Source organism: Chenopodium quinoa, unplaced genomic scaffold (genome assembly GCF_001683475.1).
Source record: "Chenopodium quinoa cultivar QQ74 unplaced genomic scaffold, ASM168347v1, whole genome shotgun sequence".
In the NCBI taxonomy this organism is placed as follows: domain Eukaryota; kingdom Viridiplantae; phylum Streptophyta; class Magnoliopsida; order Caryophyllales; family Amaranthaceae; genus Chenopodium; species Chenopodium quinoa.
Window position 1 is genome coordinate 8,484,352 of NW_018745684.1, and position 12,936 is coordinate 8,497,287.

At 35.2% G+C, this 12,936-nt stretch overlaps 1 protein-coding gene across 1 annotated transcript; it reads left to right on the top strand.

Moving 5' to 3' along the window:
- The first annotated feature begins 644 nt into the window (after nucleotides 1-644).
- Nucleotides 645-12,257, top strand: LOC110717343 (cytosolic purine 5'-nucleotidase-like). Its single transcript, XM_021896006.1, has 17 exons — nucleotides 645-1,209; nucleotides 1,325-1,422; nucleotides 2,590-2,709; nucleotides 4,638-4,727; nucleotides 4,842-4,957; nucleotides 6,914-7,013; nucleotides 7,363-7,434; nucleotides 7,558-7,605; nucleotides 7,689-7,766; nucleotides 7,841-7,960; nucleotides 9,525-9,630; nucleotides 9,804-9,967; nucleotides 10,059-10,193; nucleotides 10,651-10,781; nucleotides 11,103-11,165; nucleotides 11,418-11,496; nucleotides 11,722-12,257. Exons 1-17 carry the CDS (start codon nucleotides 930-932, stop codon nucleotides 11,773-11,775), a joined length of 1,854 nt encoding a protein of 617 aa, XP_021751698.1. The 5' UTR covers nucleotides 645-929; the 3' UTR covers nucleotides 11,776-12,257.
- Nucleotides 12,258-12,936: the final 679 nt, after the last annotated feature.

Below are 12,936 nucleotides of genomic sequence, written 5' to 3' on the forward strand. Positions count from 1 at the left end.
CTTCGATTTGATTATAAAAGCCCCTTTTAATTCAAAGTACAATCACAATTTTTATAACTTTGATTATAGACGAAATTCAATCCTTGACATGGTCATAAGACTTTAACGGGGCGTTTGGTTGGAACGATGGAAATAAGAGGGATAAGAAGGGATGATAAAGATAGGGGATTGATAGGTGGGACAAGGATAAATAATTTTTATCCCATGTTTGGGAAGTATGAGAAACAAATCAGGGATAAGTAATAAATTTATAAAAATACCCTTACTAACTTCTACCTTTTCTTCTTACCCTTTCAATTTCATTAAGAGGGTCTTTGTTTAGGGGGATAAAAGGGGTGAGACAAGGATAAAAAATAGGAATAGAAGAAATGTAGTGTTTGTTTAGAGGGATGAGGATTAGAAGGGGTTAGGGATAGGGATAAAAACACGTACTTATTCCTCCATTTCTATAATTAAGGGAGGTGGTATAAAAGGAAGGGATAAAAAATAGATATTTAAAAACCAAATTACCCTTATAAGGCATTTAGTTGGAGAGATGAAAATAAGAGGGATAAGAAGCATTGATAGATGGGACAACGATTTAATCCCCTAAACAAACGCCCTCTAAAAGACTAATCTAGTTGGGCATCCACTAAACTGGAAATACTCCAATGTCCGTACTTCATCATTGACCTCAAGTCCACAATAAACCCACCATACTCATGCCTAAATTCCCAGTGTCACATCACCTCAGATATTTTTTTTCGAAGCATAAGCAACAAATGCAACCAACAAAATCCAGAATTTAAAGAAGAGAACATTATTCATCTTTACCAAATCCCAATTATTCCCAAGTAATTCTACACATTTCAAACACTACTACTCCAAATTCCAATTTTTTCTCAATTTGAAACAACAATTTCTCAAATTTTCTGCCATTACCAAAAATAATGCATACTCCATTGCAGTGGCAAACTGGTTCTTACCAATTTACCAAATTCTCCCCACTTACAACAATGGCGGCATCATCATCCTTTACTCCCATCTTTTCTCCTTTCACCGCATTTTCAGCCAACCCCAAAAAGCTGGCGCCTTTTAGGTGCGTTGCTGGGGAGAAGGCGGCTGTTACGACGGGTCCGGCTTTCTCTGTTACGCCGAGTAATAAGTCTGATGTTGATTATTTGGGGGAGAGCACTAAAGGGGACTTTAATGTCAATTTTGACAACTTTGGTATGGAATTATACTGATTTAATTTTGAATTTAAGGTTGTTTGATTGTTTGTTTTTATGGGATTTTGTTGTTGGATTATTGCTGAAATTGAATTTTGAAATTTGGGGGTTTGTAGGTGGTAAAAGACATGCTGGTATGGAAGGTCCAATTGAGGAATTAGCTAAATTGGAAGCTGATGAAGCTGAGAGGTTGCTTCGTGACTTGGGAATTCCGGTAAATGTTTGCTCCTTTGTGTGTGTATTACCTGTACGTGTGTATGTGTGTGCGCGCATTGTGTTGATGTTTTTGTAAATTGCTGTATTATTTTGTGTTGGTGGTGGGTGAATTGCATAATTTCAAGTAGAGTACGAAGTAATTTAGTTGGCAAAGTGATGGTTGTGCAAGAAACTCGGGTTTTTTGTACAGCATGTGCATCTATAGGCACATTTGCGTTATCCTGAACCTTAGAAAGAAAGAGAACAAGAGGCTGTATAGTTATGAATATGCATTGCAACTTGGCATAATGGCATTTCTCTGAATTGAAGGTTTCCAAGCTGACAGTAAAGTTTATATTTGTTCATAAACAGGAGTTTTCAGGATTTGATAAAAAGTGCATTAAAAATTTAAAGGTTATGAACAACATGTTCATACTGTTATTGAACCTGGCTTGTCTAAGAATTGGAGGTTTATTCTAGTAGGAACCGGAAAGGGGGCAGGTAATCTGATTTGTAGACTTCTTTTTCTTTTTTGGGAGGAAGGGTAATCAGATTTGTAGGCTTGTTTTTTCTTTTTTTGGGAGGAAGGACAGGGTGTGGAGAGGGGTCAAGTTGAGAGTTATATGAACTTTATCTCTGTTTACCTTTTCCAAAATATCTGTTTCTTCTGCATTTTGGATACTAGTAGGTGCTGCAAAGCGTTAGTTAGCCATATGATGTGTTATGATGATGCTTGGAAGCATTTCCTGATTCCTATTGCCATGGACTTTTGAGCTCTTGTTTGTAAGTTACACTATATTTGGGTGAGGAGAATCTTTTTATTTGATCTCTTGGGCCCTAATCCTTTTTTGTTGTTGCATGGCATATTGATTCGTATCCCTCTTGACATACCTAATATAGTGCTCATGTAAAATAGTTGTTGCTGTAACTAGTATTGATATCATTGACTTATGACGCAAGTATTTATGTGATTCTGGCACTGTTAATTTGTTGATATTCTATTAGCCATTGTCCAAAGACCCCTTCCCCTCTTCGCTAGGTTTTCCGTCATCTTAATAATCGAATTTTCTCTTTCCCCGAATTCTTACCGAGCTATAACCTTTACATGAACCATTCTATCAAATATATGATGCCTTATTGCCTATAAACTTCTTGCTCAGAATATTTCTCCATGTTTAATTTGCAGGCTCCCTTTTCTGCTACACATTCTCCTCGTGGTATTTTTTGCACGCGTACATTGAATCTTCGGTCAATAAGTGCTATTGGATATGACATGGACTACACCTTGATGCATTATAATGTCATGGTAATCTCTACTCATTTAAATCATCTTCTGAGCTCTTAGTAGAATATGCTTATCAATTTTGAGATGTTTTGTCCGCCTCAATTGTATTGTGGCATTCTGCTGCAAATTACTCTGTACATGTATGATAAGCATGAGTTGCATCTTACTTAGCTCTTATAGTTAGTTATACTGCCTCACATCTGCTTGTTCTGTTACTGCTCTTAAAGATTTTTTTTTTTTTTTTAATTAAAAATTTTATTTACTACTTCTGGTACCTTCATTATAGTTCACTTAGCAAGCTTCTCTTTCTTGAACTTTCTTTGTGTCTGTATTTCTAAAGTGGGCTTCTCTATCAGTCTTTAACTCGTTAATGGTAAACCATGTACTCTTAGACCTCTCTAGTTAATTTTCAGTTTTAGTTGACGTTTTAGATTATGTGCTAGATGTCCTTATATGAGCATGTGGTGAGTCACTTCCTATCAAACATATTTTGTGACACGGGACCTGGTAAAACTGGTTTGAGCAAGTTTATAGAACATTTGGGAGATAATCGCAGCACTTGGAATTTTGAACTAATCACACAAACTCCTTTTGTGATTTATATGTGGAAAATATAGCATGTGGGATCTTGTTAGATTTGTGTTATTATATACTTTCTAATATCAACTTTTTTTTAGTTTTTTCTAAAAGGTAATTAAAGATATTAATGGTATAAAATGTGCACTGGCAAGAGTGAAACTCCCAACGTTGCATTAAAAAAAGAGCGGAAGAAGTATTATATTCATTTGGAGTGACTAGCCTCTCTCAAGTAATCTCCCATTTTTAAAATATTGTGAGCTACTTCCATTCACTTAGGCATGTATTTATACTCTGGCTCTATTCGTAACACTTTGTTGGTGCTGTGTTCTTAGGCACATCCAAGCTCATTTTATTTCTGTGCTAGCTTTCCTACAATTGGTGTTCTAGCACTCACATTTCTGATTGGGTTGGGGCTTGTGATGGTTTGGGGGAAGGGGTATAAGTAGCTCTTCTATATTTTGTGCAGAATATGTAGTTATATTCATAATATTCTTGCTCTCCCTACATCCTTCTGCGTATGTTCGGTTTTTCTATTTCCTCTTCTCTTTTTTCCTCTTATTCTTTTTTCTTTTGCCCTTTCTCCGTGTTGTCTTCTTTCTCTTTTTTTCTTTTCTTTTCTTTTTTACATCTCATTGAACTATTATTTTCTTCATTCCTTCAATGTTCAATATGCACCATATAAAGAAAAAAACAACCTATCTATTTCTATGAGGAAGGAACAATAATCTTTTCTGAAAGAAATATATTCTTTTTTGAAAGAAACATATTCATATTTTGCCATTGCTAAATGCATTGAAATTCCATGTGAAAATTCCTTGAGTATCAAGCTATGCTCTGAACTGCATACAATAAACTACATTTGGCACAATAATTTGTATTATTGGAAATTATGTTTATGTGAATGATTTTGCATAGATCCTAAATTGTATATATGTGTCCCCTTCAGTAAAGGCTTGTTTCCGTTTCTGATTAAAGAAGTATGATTAACAACAATGTACAGGTATTTTATCAAGCCAATTACTGCTTAATAAAACATGCTCACACACAGCAAAAGCACATATATACATAGACACACACTGAGAAATGTGGAGTGTGGTTGGTAGGGATATTTGATCTAGGCAGCAGTTACTTGGGATTTTGTGGAACATCTGAACAGTAATAGGTGAAGTCACTCTTTCAGTTCTTTAGATGCTCTATTGTGCTTCAATATTAGGTGTTTGGATGTGGAGCTTTCACTGCTAGTATGGAGATTGAATAGCATATACTTTGTATTTGGCATCAAATTTAGGCTTAACATATTTTGGTTACACCTTTTCTTGTATCAAATTGATAGTCAGCTCTAATCCTACTGTATGACTTTTGTGCTCTAGGCCTGGGAAGGGCGAGCGTATGATTATTGCATGGAGAACTTGAAGAATGTGGGGTTTCCTGTTGATGGTCTTTCCTTTGATCCAAACTTGGTGAGGCTTTTTTCAGTTGTGCAGAATAACAGACAAGCTATTATGCGTGATGCTAATCAGATTGCATCTATGGATTGTATGCTTTGGCTTGCATCATCGTTTCATTCTTGCTAGGTTATCAGAGGCCTTGTCATAGATAAAGAGAAAGGGAACCTAGTTAAGGCAGATCGATTTGGTTATATAAAGAGGGCTATGCATGGAACTACAATGCTATCGACAAGAGCTGTGAGGTAATGATGAACTTTCCTTGAGACTCTGTTGAATATTGAAACGCTTTTGAATCTGTCTTCTGTATTCACTTGATTGGGAGGGATTTAGAATGGGTATTCATTTTGTTTCTTTTTTCTTTTACTGTTATTAAATTTTCATGTGGGGTGGTAGGGAGAGGGAGTGGTCTGGGTGGGTAGAGAGGAGGAAGGGGGAGGATTGGGGGTGGCTTTAACATACATTTCAATAATAATCTATACAATGCACTTCTTTGTGAGGAGTGAATATTATTTATATATTTTTGTTTTTTGAAAGATAGGAAGGAGCCTAGGAGTGGAAAATGTGGAATTCATTGTGTCAATCTTTGGGAAGATAATACAGTCTTGGTACATCGAAGCTGCAATTTTCCTTTAAGCCTCCAGTTATCCCATATCTCCATTAGTTTTTTTTTTTTCCCAATACTTCATTTCTTGTACATCCCTTCTCTTTCCAGCAATACTCATTTAACACCCCTCCCTCATTCAAGCATTGCTCATTTAACACCTTCCTCTCCTCTTCGTTTCTTTTCCCACTCTTATTCTTTCCCTTGTCATTTCTGAAGTTTTCTAGCTCTCTTTACAATTTATTTATTTATTTATTTATTTTTTTCTTTTCTTTTTTTCATTTTCTGTTACTTCACCTATATTCTGTTCATGTTTTTTCTTCCTCGTTTATTTTCTTCTTGTCAATTTTGTTTTCCTTTTCTTTCAAATCTCCTTTTTCATCACTGACGCTAAAAAAAGATAATGACTTGGCCTTTCCAGATACTACCTAAATAACTTCCATTGATCATAAATCACTGTTTCTCCTTCAAAGTAATACTTAGTTCAAGTGAAATAGCTAAATGTAATACAGCTCCGGAGCTTTTTCTTTTGAAAGGAAAGTGCTTTTATTAATAAATGGACAGTGCATCCAACAGTACATACGGGGAAACCTCATTAGAGAAATGGTTTACCCATACTTGCTCAATACCAATGGCGACTAACTTAATGAGGTGGTGGGCAACAAGATTCTCACCCCCTATTTACATGTATCCACTTAAGATAAGTAAGTTTTTTGCTAAGATAGAAAATATTCTCAAGAACCAAATCTAAATGTTTTATGACAAAGATAGAACTTTGGAGAAGTGATTCACGATAACCTGGCAATCAGACTAAAAAACCACCTCCTTCATTCCTTATCTACTTGCCAACTTAGATATTAGTATCCTTGACTGGTGTTCTTGTTTACATTATATGAATGAGCTACTGCTGATTAATTTGATTCTAGATCATATCATAGAGATGTTTCAAATAGCCTTTACCTTCTTTCATAAGTTTATGGCATAAATTGCAATCCTCCTTGCCAAGTGCTAACTAATATTGTGGCCTGCTATGATGAATTACTTGTAGAAGCCACTGATCAACTTTTTGACCATAGCTTCTTGTGCTCTACCTTTGAATTTTAACCTCAAATGTTGGGGCTAAGGATCTTCTCTGCAGGTTGGACTACTATGTTTCTCTTCTTGTTCATGGCTGTTTGGATTGTGTGATTCTTTAGGCTTCAATTCTTCTTAGTTGGCTGCAATCAGATCAGCTCGTAAATAATTTAGAAATTGTAAAGATCATGCTTAAAGAGCTGAGTGCATATTTTTGTATTTATATAGAACTGTGTTTCAGTTACCATTAGGTAGTTGGTCATGGCTGATTACTTTGAGATGCGATCTACTTAGAACTTCTGTATCCAGTTCTAATTGAAAAGATGCTAACTAGCTTGCCTCGAGTCGAAATAGAGCTTATACAGGCAAGTGTAGGTTGCACACTGAAGCTATATATTCCCTATTGTGGTTTCTGCTAACTATATTATGCATAATTCTATGATGTTTGTTTGTTTGTTTTTTTTTTTTTTTTTTTTTTTTTTTTTTTTTTTTTTGATGGTATTTATTCTTCCATGCAAGGAAGTGAAATATACGGGAGGGAGCTGGTTGATCTCAGGAATGAGAGTAGATGGGAATTCCTTAATACACTCTTCTCTGTTTCAGAGGCAGTAGCTTATATGCAGGTTTTTAATTCTCTCTGATCTCAACTGTTACTCTGGAGTATATTTCTTTTTTGGTTGGCTCCTGCCAAGTTATAATATTGATAAGACCAATCTTTTGTATGCAGTAATTACTTTTTCTGCTCTTTGCCTCTTGACTTAAATTTCATCCTCTGCTGTCGTCTAAATTAGTTTGCTAATATTTATGTGAATATGTTGCTTGTTGGATACTTCTATATGTGAGAATATGATTTGTCTTTGTAGTCCTTTGGATAAACAGAGGGATGAGCATTGTGCCAATCGAAAGAAGATATATTTTTCTACGATATATTTGTAGCTATTAGTTTTCAATTTGTTAATATTTTGGTTGCAGCTGGTTGACAGGCTAGATGAAGGTGCAGTTGAAGCTGCCATTGGCCCGCTTGATTATAAGGGGCTTTACAAGGTAATGTCCTGCTTATTTTGTTTTGTTTTGTGTGTGTGTGTGTGTGTTTTCTTTTTCTTTTTACTAATAAGGCGATTTATTATAATTATGTAACATGTTTGACACTTAATGTATTTTTTACAGGCTGTTGGAAAGGCCTTGTTCAGAGCACACGTCGAAGGACAACTTAAGGTGGTCATGTTCCTGTTCATCTATTTACATCTTTCTGAGAAATGCTATAGAAATTTCAGCTGAATCTGTACATTTCCTTGCAGAGTGAGATTATGTCAAAGCCTGAACTCTTTGTAGAGCCTGATCCAGATCTGCCTTTGGCTCTCCTAGATCAAAAGGAGGTATTGATTATTTTGAATTAAATTTTATTACCATTGTGAGCTGTGATCTAATAATGCTTACTTAATTTAATCAGGCTGGTAAAAAGCTTCTGCTGATAACCAACTCGGATTTTCATTATACCGACAAAATGATGCGACACTCCTTCAACCGATTTCTTCCTAATGATATGGATTGGCGAGATCTTTTTGACATGGTATGCTTATTTGGGATATTCCTTTGTATTTTGCTCTGTTAGTATTTGGTAGTGCTATTGCACATAACTCCTTGAAAGTTTTGGATAGCACTTGCCTTTCAATGGAAATAAAGCCATTGTAACTCCAATCATCTTTAGTTATTTACTGTATATGTGTTGACTGTTGACATCTATCTAACTCTGAAGAGATTGTCCACTAAGTGCTTGTTGAAATGCTGATTTTTATCGAAGCTCTAAATTTGTATTATTTTTGGTTCATTTTTTTCAGTAGAGATAATGTTTCTGTGAGACTAATGGTGTGTTCTATTAACCTGATTTTCAGTTATGGAATTTAATTGAACATATATGAACTTTTTATTTGATTTTTATTTTTTTTGTGACAGCCATATATGAACTTATTTTATTAGAACATACTTTTTTTTAGCTGTTTCTGTGAGACTTAGGATGTTTTCTGGTCATCCGATTTTCAGTTATGGAACTTATCTGAACATATATGATCTTATTAGACCATATATTAGTTGTAAATTGAACTTGCCTTATACTCGGTTGTGTTGTGTACTCATTTTCCCTATCCTTCCTTTCTAAAGACTATGACCAAATTTTCCATGCACTATGGCTGAACATTGTGTGAGCATAATGTATCATTTTTGCTTCAGGTTCAGTATATCCTCTGTTGGTTTAATGCTGTTATATGTAAATCATGTACTTCCTCCCTTTCACTAAAATTGCAACAATTTGACTTATATGCTATTTACATACTTTGTTCCGACTAACTTTTATGATTTATATAGTCATGTGGGATCTTGTTAGATTCGCCTCAATTTATACTTTCACAGTATCAATTTTTTATAATCTTTACTTATTGATAATTAGAGATATTACTGATTGAAATAATGCATTGACAAGCATGAAATGAGAAGTGTTGCAAATTTAGTGAAACGGAGGAAGTATTAAACTACAAATGACAGCTTTAGTAATTGGTAAAACTGTTCCACCAAAATTTGTTCTGTCCTATTAAGTTAAATTTCAAAATTCAAACTAAGAGTATATGCCTTCTTTGTGGTAGAATTCATAAACCCGTATGTCCTATTAATTAAGTCAACCTGCAAACTAAAAATATTTTGCAACCACCCACCAAGAGAACCCGAGAAAACTAAATATAATGTTTTGACGAGAAAGCTTCAAGGCAACTTGAACTCTTGAATAGTGGGTGAGCATTGATCTGTGAAAAAATAAACCTGGATCTTCTCCAGGGAATGGTAGTTGATGTAGTGATATATATGAACCTTTAATGCAGATTGCAGCTTTTTGTTAAATTGTACTAGGCTGTAAAGCGTAAACTGAAACTTCAGAACTGGATGCAGTCATGCAAATCATGCTGCTTAAGTATATTTTGGTGCAGTTTGGTTTGTGGCTTAGGCCATACATTTCTTTCCTCTAAATAAATTGCTCAATTTGAAATTATTGATGAAATGCTGCTGTGATGGAATATCTTCTTTGTTTGTGATAGAGCTCTATCATAGATGTGTTCTTTCGCAACTTATTGCTTTATTGTCCTCTGAAGGTGATAGTCTCTGCCAGAAAGCCAGAATTTTTTCAAATGTCACACCCAATGTATGAAGTGGTGACTGGAGAAGGCTTAATGCGTCCTTGTTTTAAAGCGTGTACAGGTGACGTCTACACTTTATTTTGTTATACATCCTGATAAGTGACATGGTTTTTTTTTTTTTTTTTTTTTCCCTTTTTTTTTGTGCAGTATATAAGATTGTTTGAATATGATGTAATCTCATGTATTCTATTTTTTTTAATCTAACTGCTTGGTAGTATTATGATATATATGCAGGGGGTCTGTATTCAGGTGGTAGTGCCCAGATGGTTGAAAGCTCTCTTGGTGTTCAAGGAGATGAAATATTATATGTTGGTGACCATATATATACAGATGTAAGCCAATCCAAAGTTCACTTGCGGTGGCGTACAGCATTGATTTGCCGAGAACTTGAAGATGAGGTTAATATATTAAAAGTCCCTGGGTTTTTATTTATTTATTTACTTTAAATTCATGGTGACAGCATAACTGATCTAAATTTCTCATTTGTAGTATACTGCTTTGATTGGTAGCCGAGCTCATCGAGCCTCTTTGATAGAGTTGATAAATCAGAAGGAAGTTCTTGGAGATCTTTTCAACCAACTTCGCCTTGCTCTTCAGAGGCGAATGAAAGATCGACCTGCTCAGGTATCTTTCCGTCTGTATTTGTTGCAATTTAGCATTTCAAACATCGCTCCTTTCAAATTAGGCAGGAACATGGTTAACAAAATAGCTCAATAAGGGACAAGTGCTTACACTTTTGTGGCCAATCGTTGGGTGGTGAATGAGTGTTCTAGAATTACTGGATATGCATAGCTGATGACTTGATGTCATTGGAGTTCTAAATGTTTCTTGCAAATTCTTGCAGCTCTATGTGACTATGCTCAGACACTCACTGCCTGAATCCAGCATGGAAAAAAAAAATACATGTGCATGTTTTTGAATTTTGGCTGTCTCTCTGATAGACTTTGCTGGGTTGGAACAATATAATCAGTTTCAATTGTAATTAAGGATCACGATGAAGTTGAATGCCTGAAAATTCAGGCATGATACAAGGTTAAACCTTCGCCAGTCTTATTCTAATCATAAAGTTATGGCCTTACAGACATTTGCTGCGACCAAACTGGATGATCAAGAACTCACAGAAAGCATGCAGAAGCTGCTTATTGTCATGCAAAAACTAGATGAGAAGATTGCACCGATGTTGGAAACGGATGGAGAGCTTTTTAATAAAAGGTATAAGATCTCAAGAGTTGTAGGATTCAGTCTTGTGCTGTCTGTGGGGTTGGTTTGGGTGGCTGCTGGCTGATTAGGGCTTACTATATTGGCCAGCTCACCAGGGCATAAAAAGAGAAAAAAAGTATGAAAATTGAGATTTAACCCAGCTTTCACGATATGCATATTGGTTGTATGATATATGATTCCTGCAAATGTATTAGCTTGACAACAGCCTTCACACATTGAAATAATGTTTTTAGTTCATGCCCTTTTATACTAATGCATGTGTATTTTTTGGGACTTTGACGTGACATTAACTCTTTTAACCCCTTGAATCAGGTGGGGTTTTCTTTCTCGTGCAGGCCTTTGGGATAAAAGCCACTTAATGAGGCAAATTGAGAAGTATGTTTCTCTCCCTGTGGATTTTAGTTTTATTTTTTTTTAAAATTAAATTGGTCTGAACCGGGGGGGGGGGGGAGGGGGTGGATCCAGTTTAAAATGTTCTTCTCCATAGACTTTATTTTTAAAAATGGAGTGGTTTTTTTTTTTTGGCCTATTGAGTGGGGCAGCTGTTATTTTTTTGCTTTGTATATTGTTATTGTTGGCTTTATGTGGCCTAACTTTCTTTTGTTTTCCTTTTTGTTCCAAATGCAGATATGCTGATATATATACATCTAGAGTTTCAAATTTCCTTCACTACACCCCATTCATGTATTTCCGCTCACAAGAACAGGTGTTCCTTTTTTCCTTTCTGTCTGTAATATGTTATGGTGTGTTTGCATGTTTGATAATCCTGCATTCCTGCTAATTTGTCAACTAAACATCCTTTCGAGCTTTTGATTCTGAGTGGCTTTTAGCCTTTTACTCTTTTCAAATTCTCTGCAATATTTGGGACTATTTTCTTGCAAATGTGTCCTGAGAAAACCTTCTGATTTCAAGTATCCATTTTTTGCTGCAGAACCTAGCTCATGATTCCTCTTCCTTCTATTGTACACATTCTGATGAGGAATAGAACAGCATGTTCTCATTGTAACAGAAGTATTCAATCTGACCAAGAACTTGATGCACCTTTGCTTTTTTACTGGTTATGGAAAGCGATGTGGAAACTGTAGATGATGTAACATTATTGTATCCATTCATATCAGATATTGGACAGGCAGACAGTCATTATAAGCGCGTACGCACATGAATAGGTCAGTAGCATTTGGTTATGGCTTCAGCAGATAAAATTATCAGTTTGATCTGTGTAAAATATAGCTTCTGCTCCCTCCATTAGTTCTGGCTCTCCACAGAAGTTACTAATTTATCTGCATAGATTCAGCCCATTTTTACGGTTTAAAGCTCCATGCCTGGCCCTGTATGGGTTCAGACGTTCAAACCTAGAAAGTAGTCTTATTATTTGCTAATCAAATGGAGCTGCACTCTTCTGATATAAAATTATACTTGAATAAAAAAAAAAAAGAGGGAGATTATATGATGCCCAAGTTTTCTTTAGTATGGCTGCTAGTTTGCAACTTCTACAGGTAGATACAGTCCCTAAGGACTTTTTGTTTATGATGTTTTTGTAACACGGCATGTCGTTTTATAAGTTTACTGTCGCAAATTTTATCTTGGTGTAAAAGAAATAAGCTTGCACACACCATTCATTCTACTAAAGTTCGGAGTTCGGATACTCCTATAAATCAATTCAATGACCTGGTGGAATGGCTCATAAATTGGAGGAGATATTCCTTGGACTCTCTTTCTTGCCATCATCGCTCAAAGTCTCAATTCCAACGGTTAATTACTGAAGTTTTAAGCTTCCGCCCTTGGCGTAAAGGTAATTTTTATCTTGTTTGATTTATTACTGTAAGGTAACTTCTTGTTTTTTTTTTTTAATTGCATTTTCAGATGGAGCTGCACTCTTCTGATATAAAATTACACTTGAATAAAAAAGAAGGGAGATTAAATGATTTAACCATTACTATTTTTTTTTTTTCATTGAAAGCAATTATTACCAAAATTTGTACTTACTAGTCAATAATTAAACACCATTTTTTTTTTGTTGTTTATAAAATAGTCATTTCATTAATAAACATAAAATTTATTTGGAAAATTGTAAGCAAAATGTTCCCAATAATAAGGTTGTTCACCTGTCTTAAATTGGAACGAACTTGGACAAAACAAATACCAA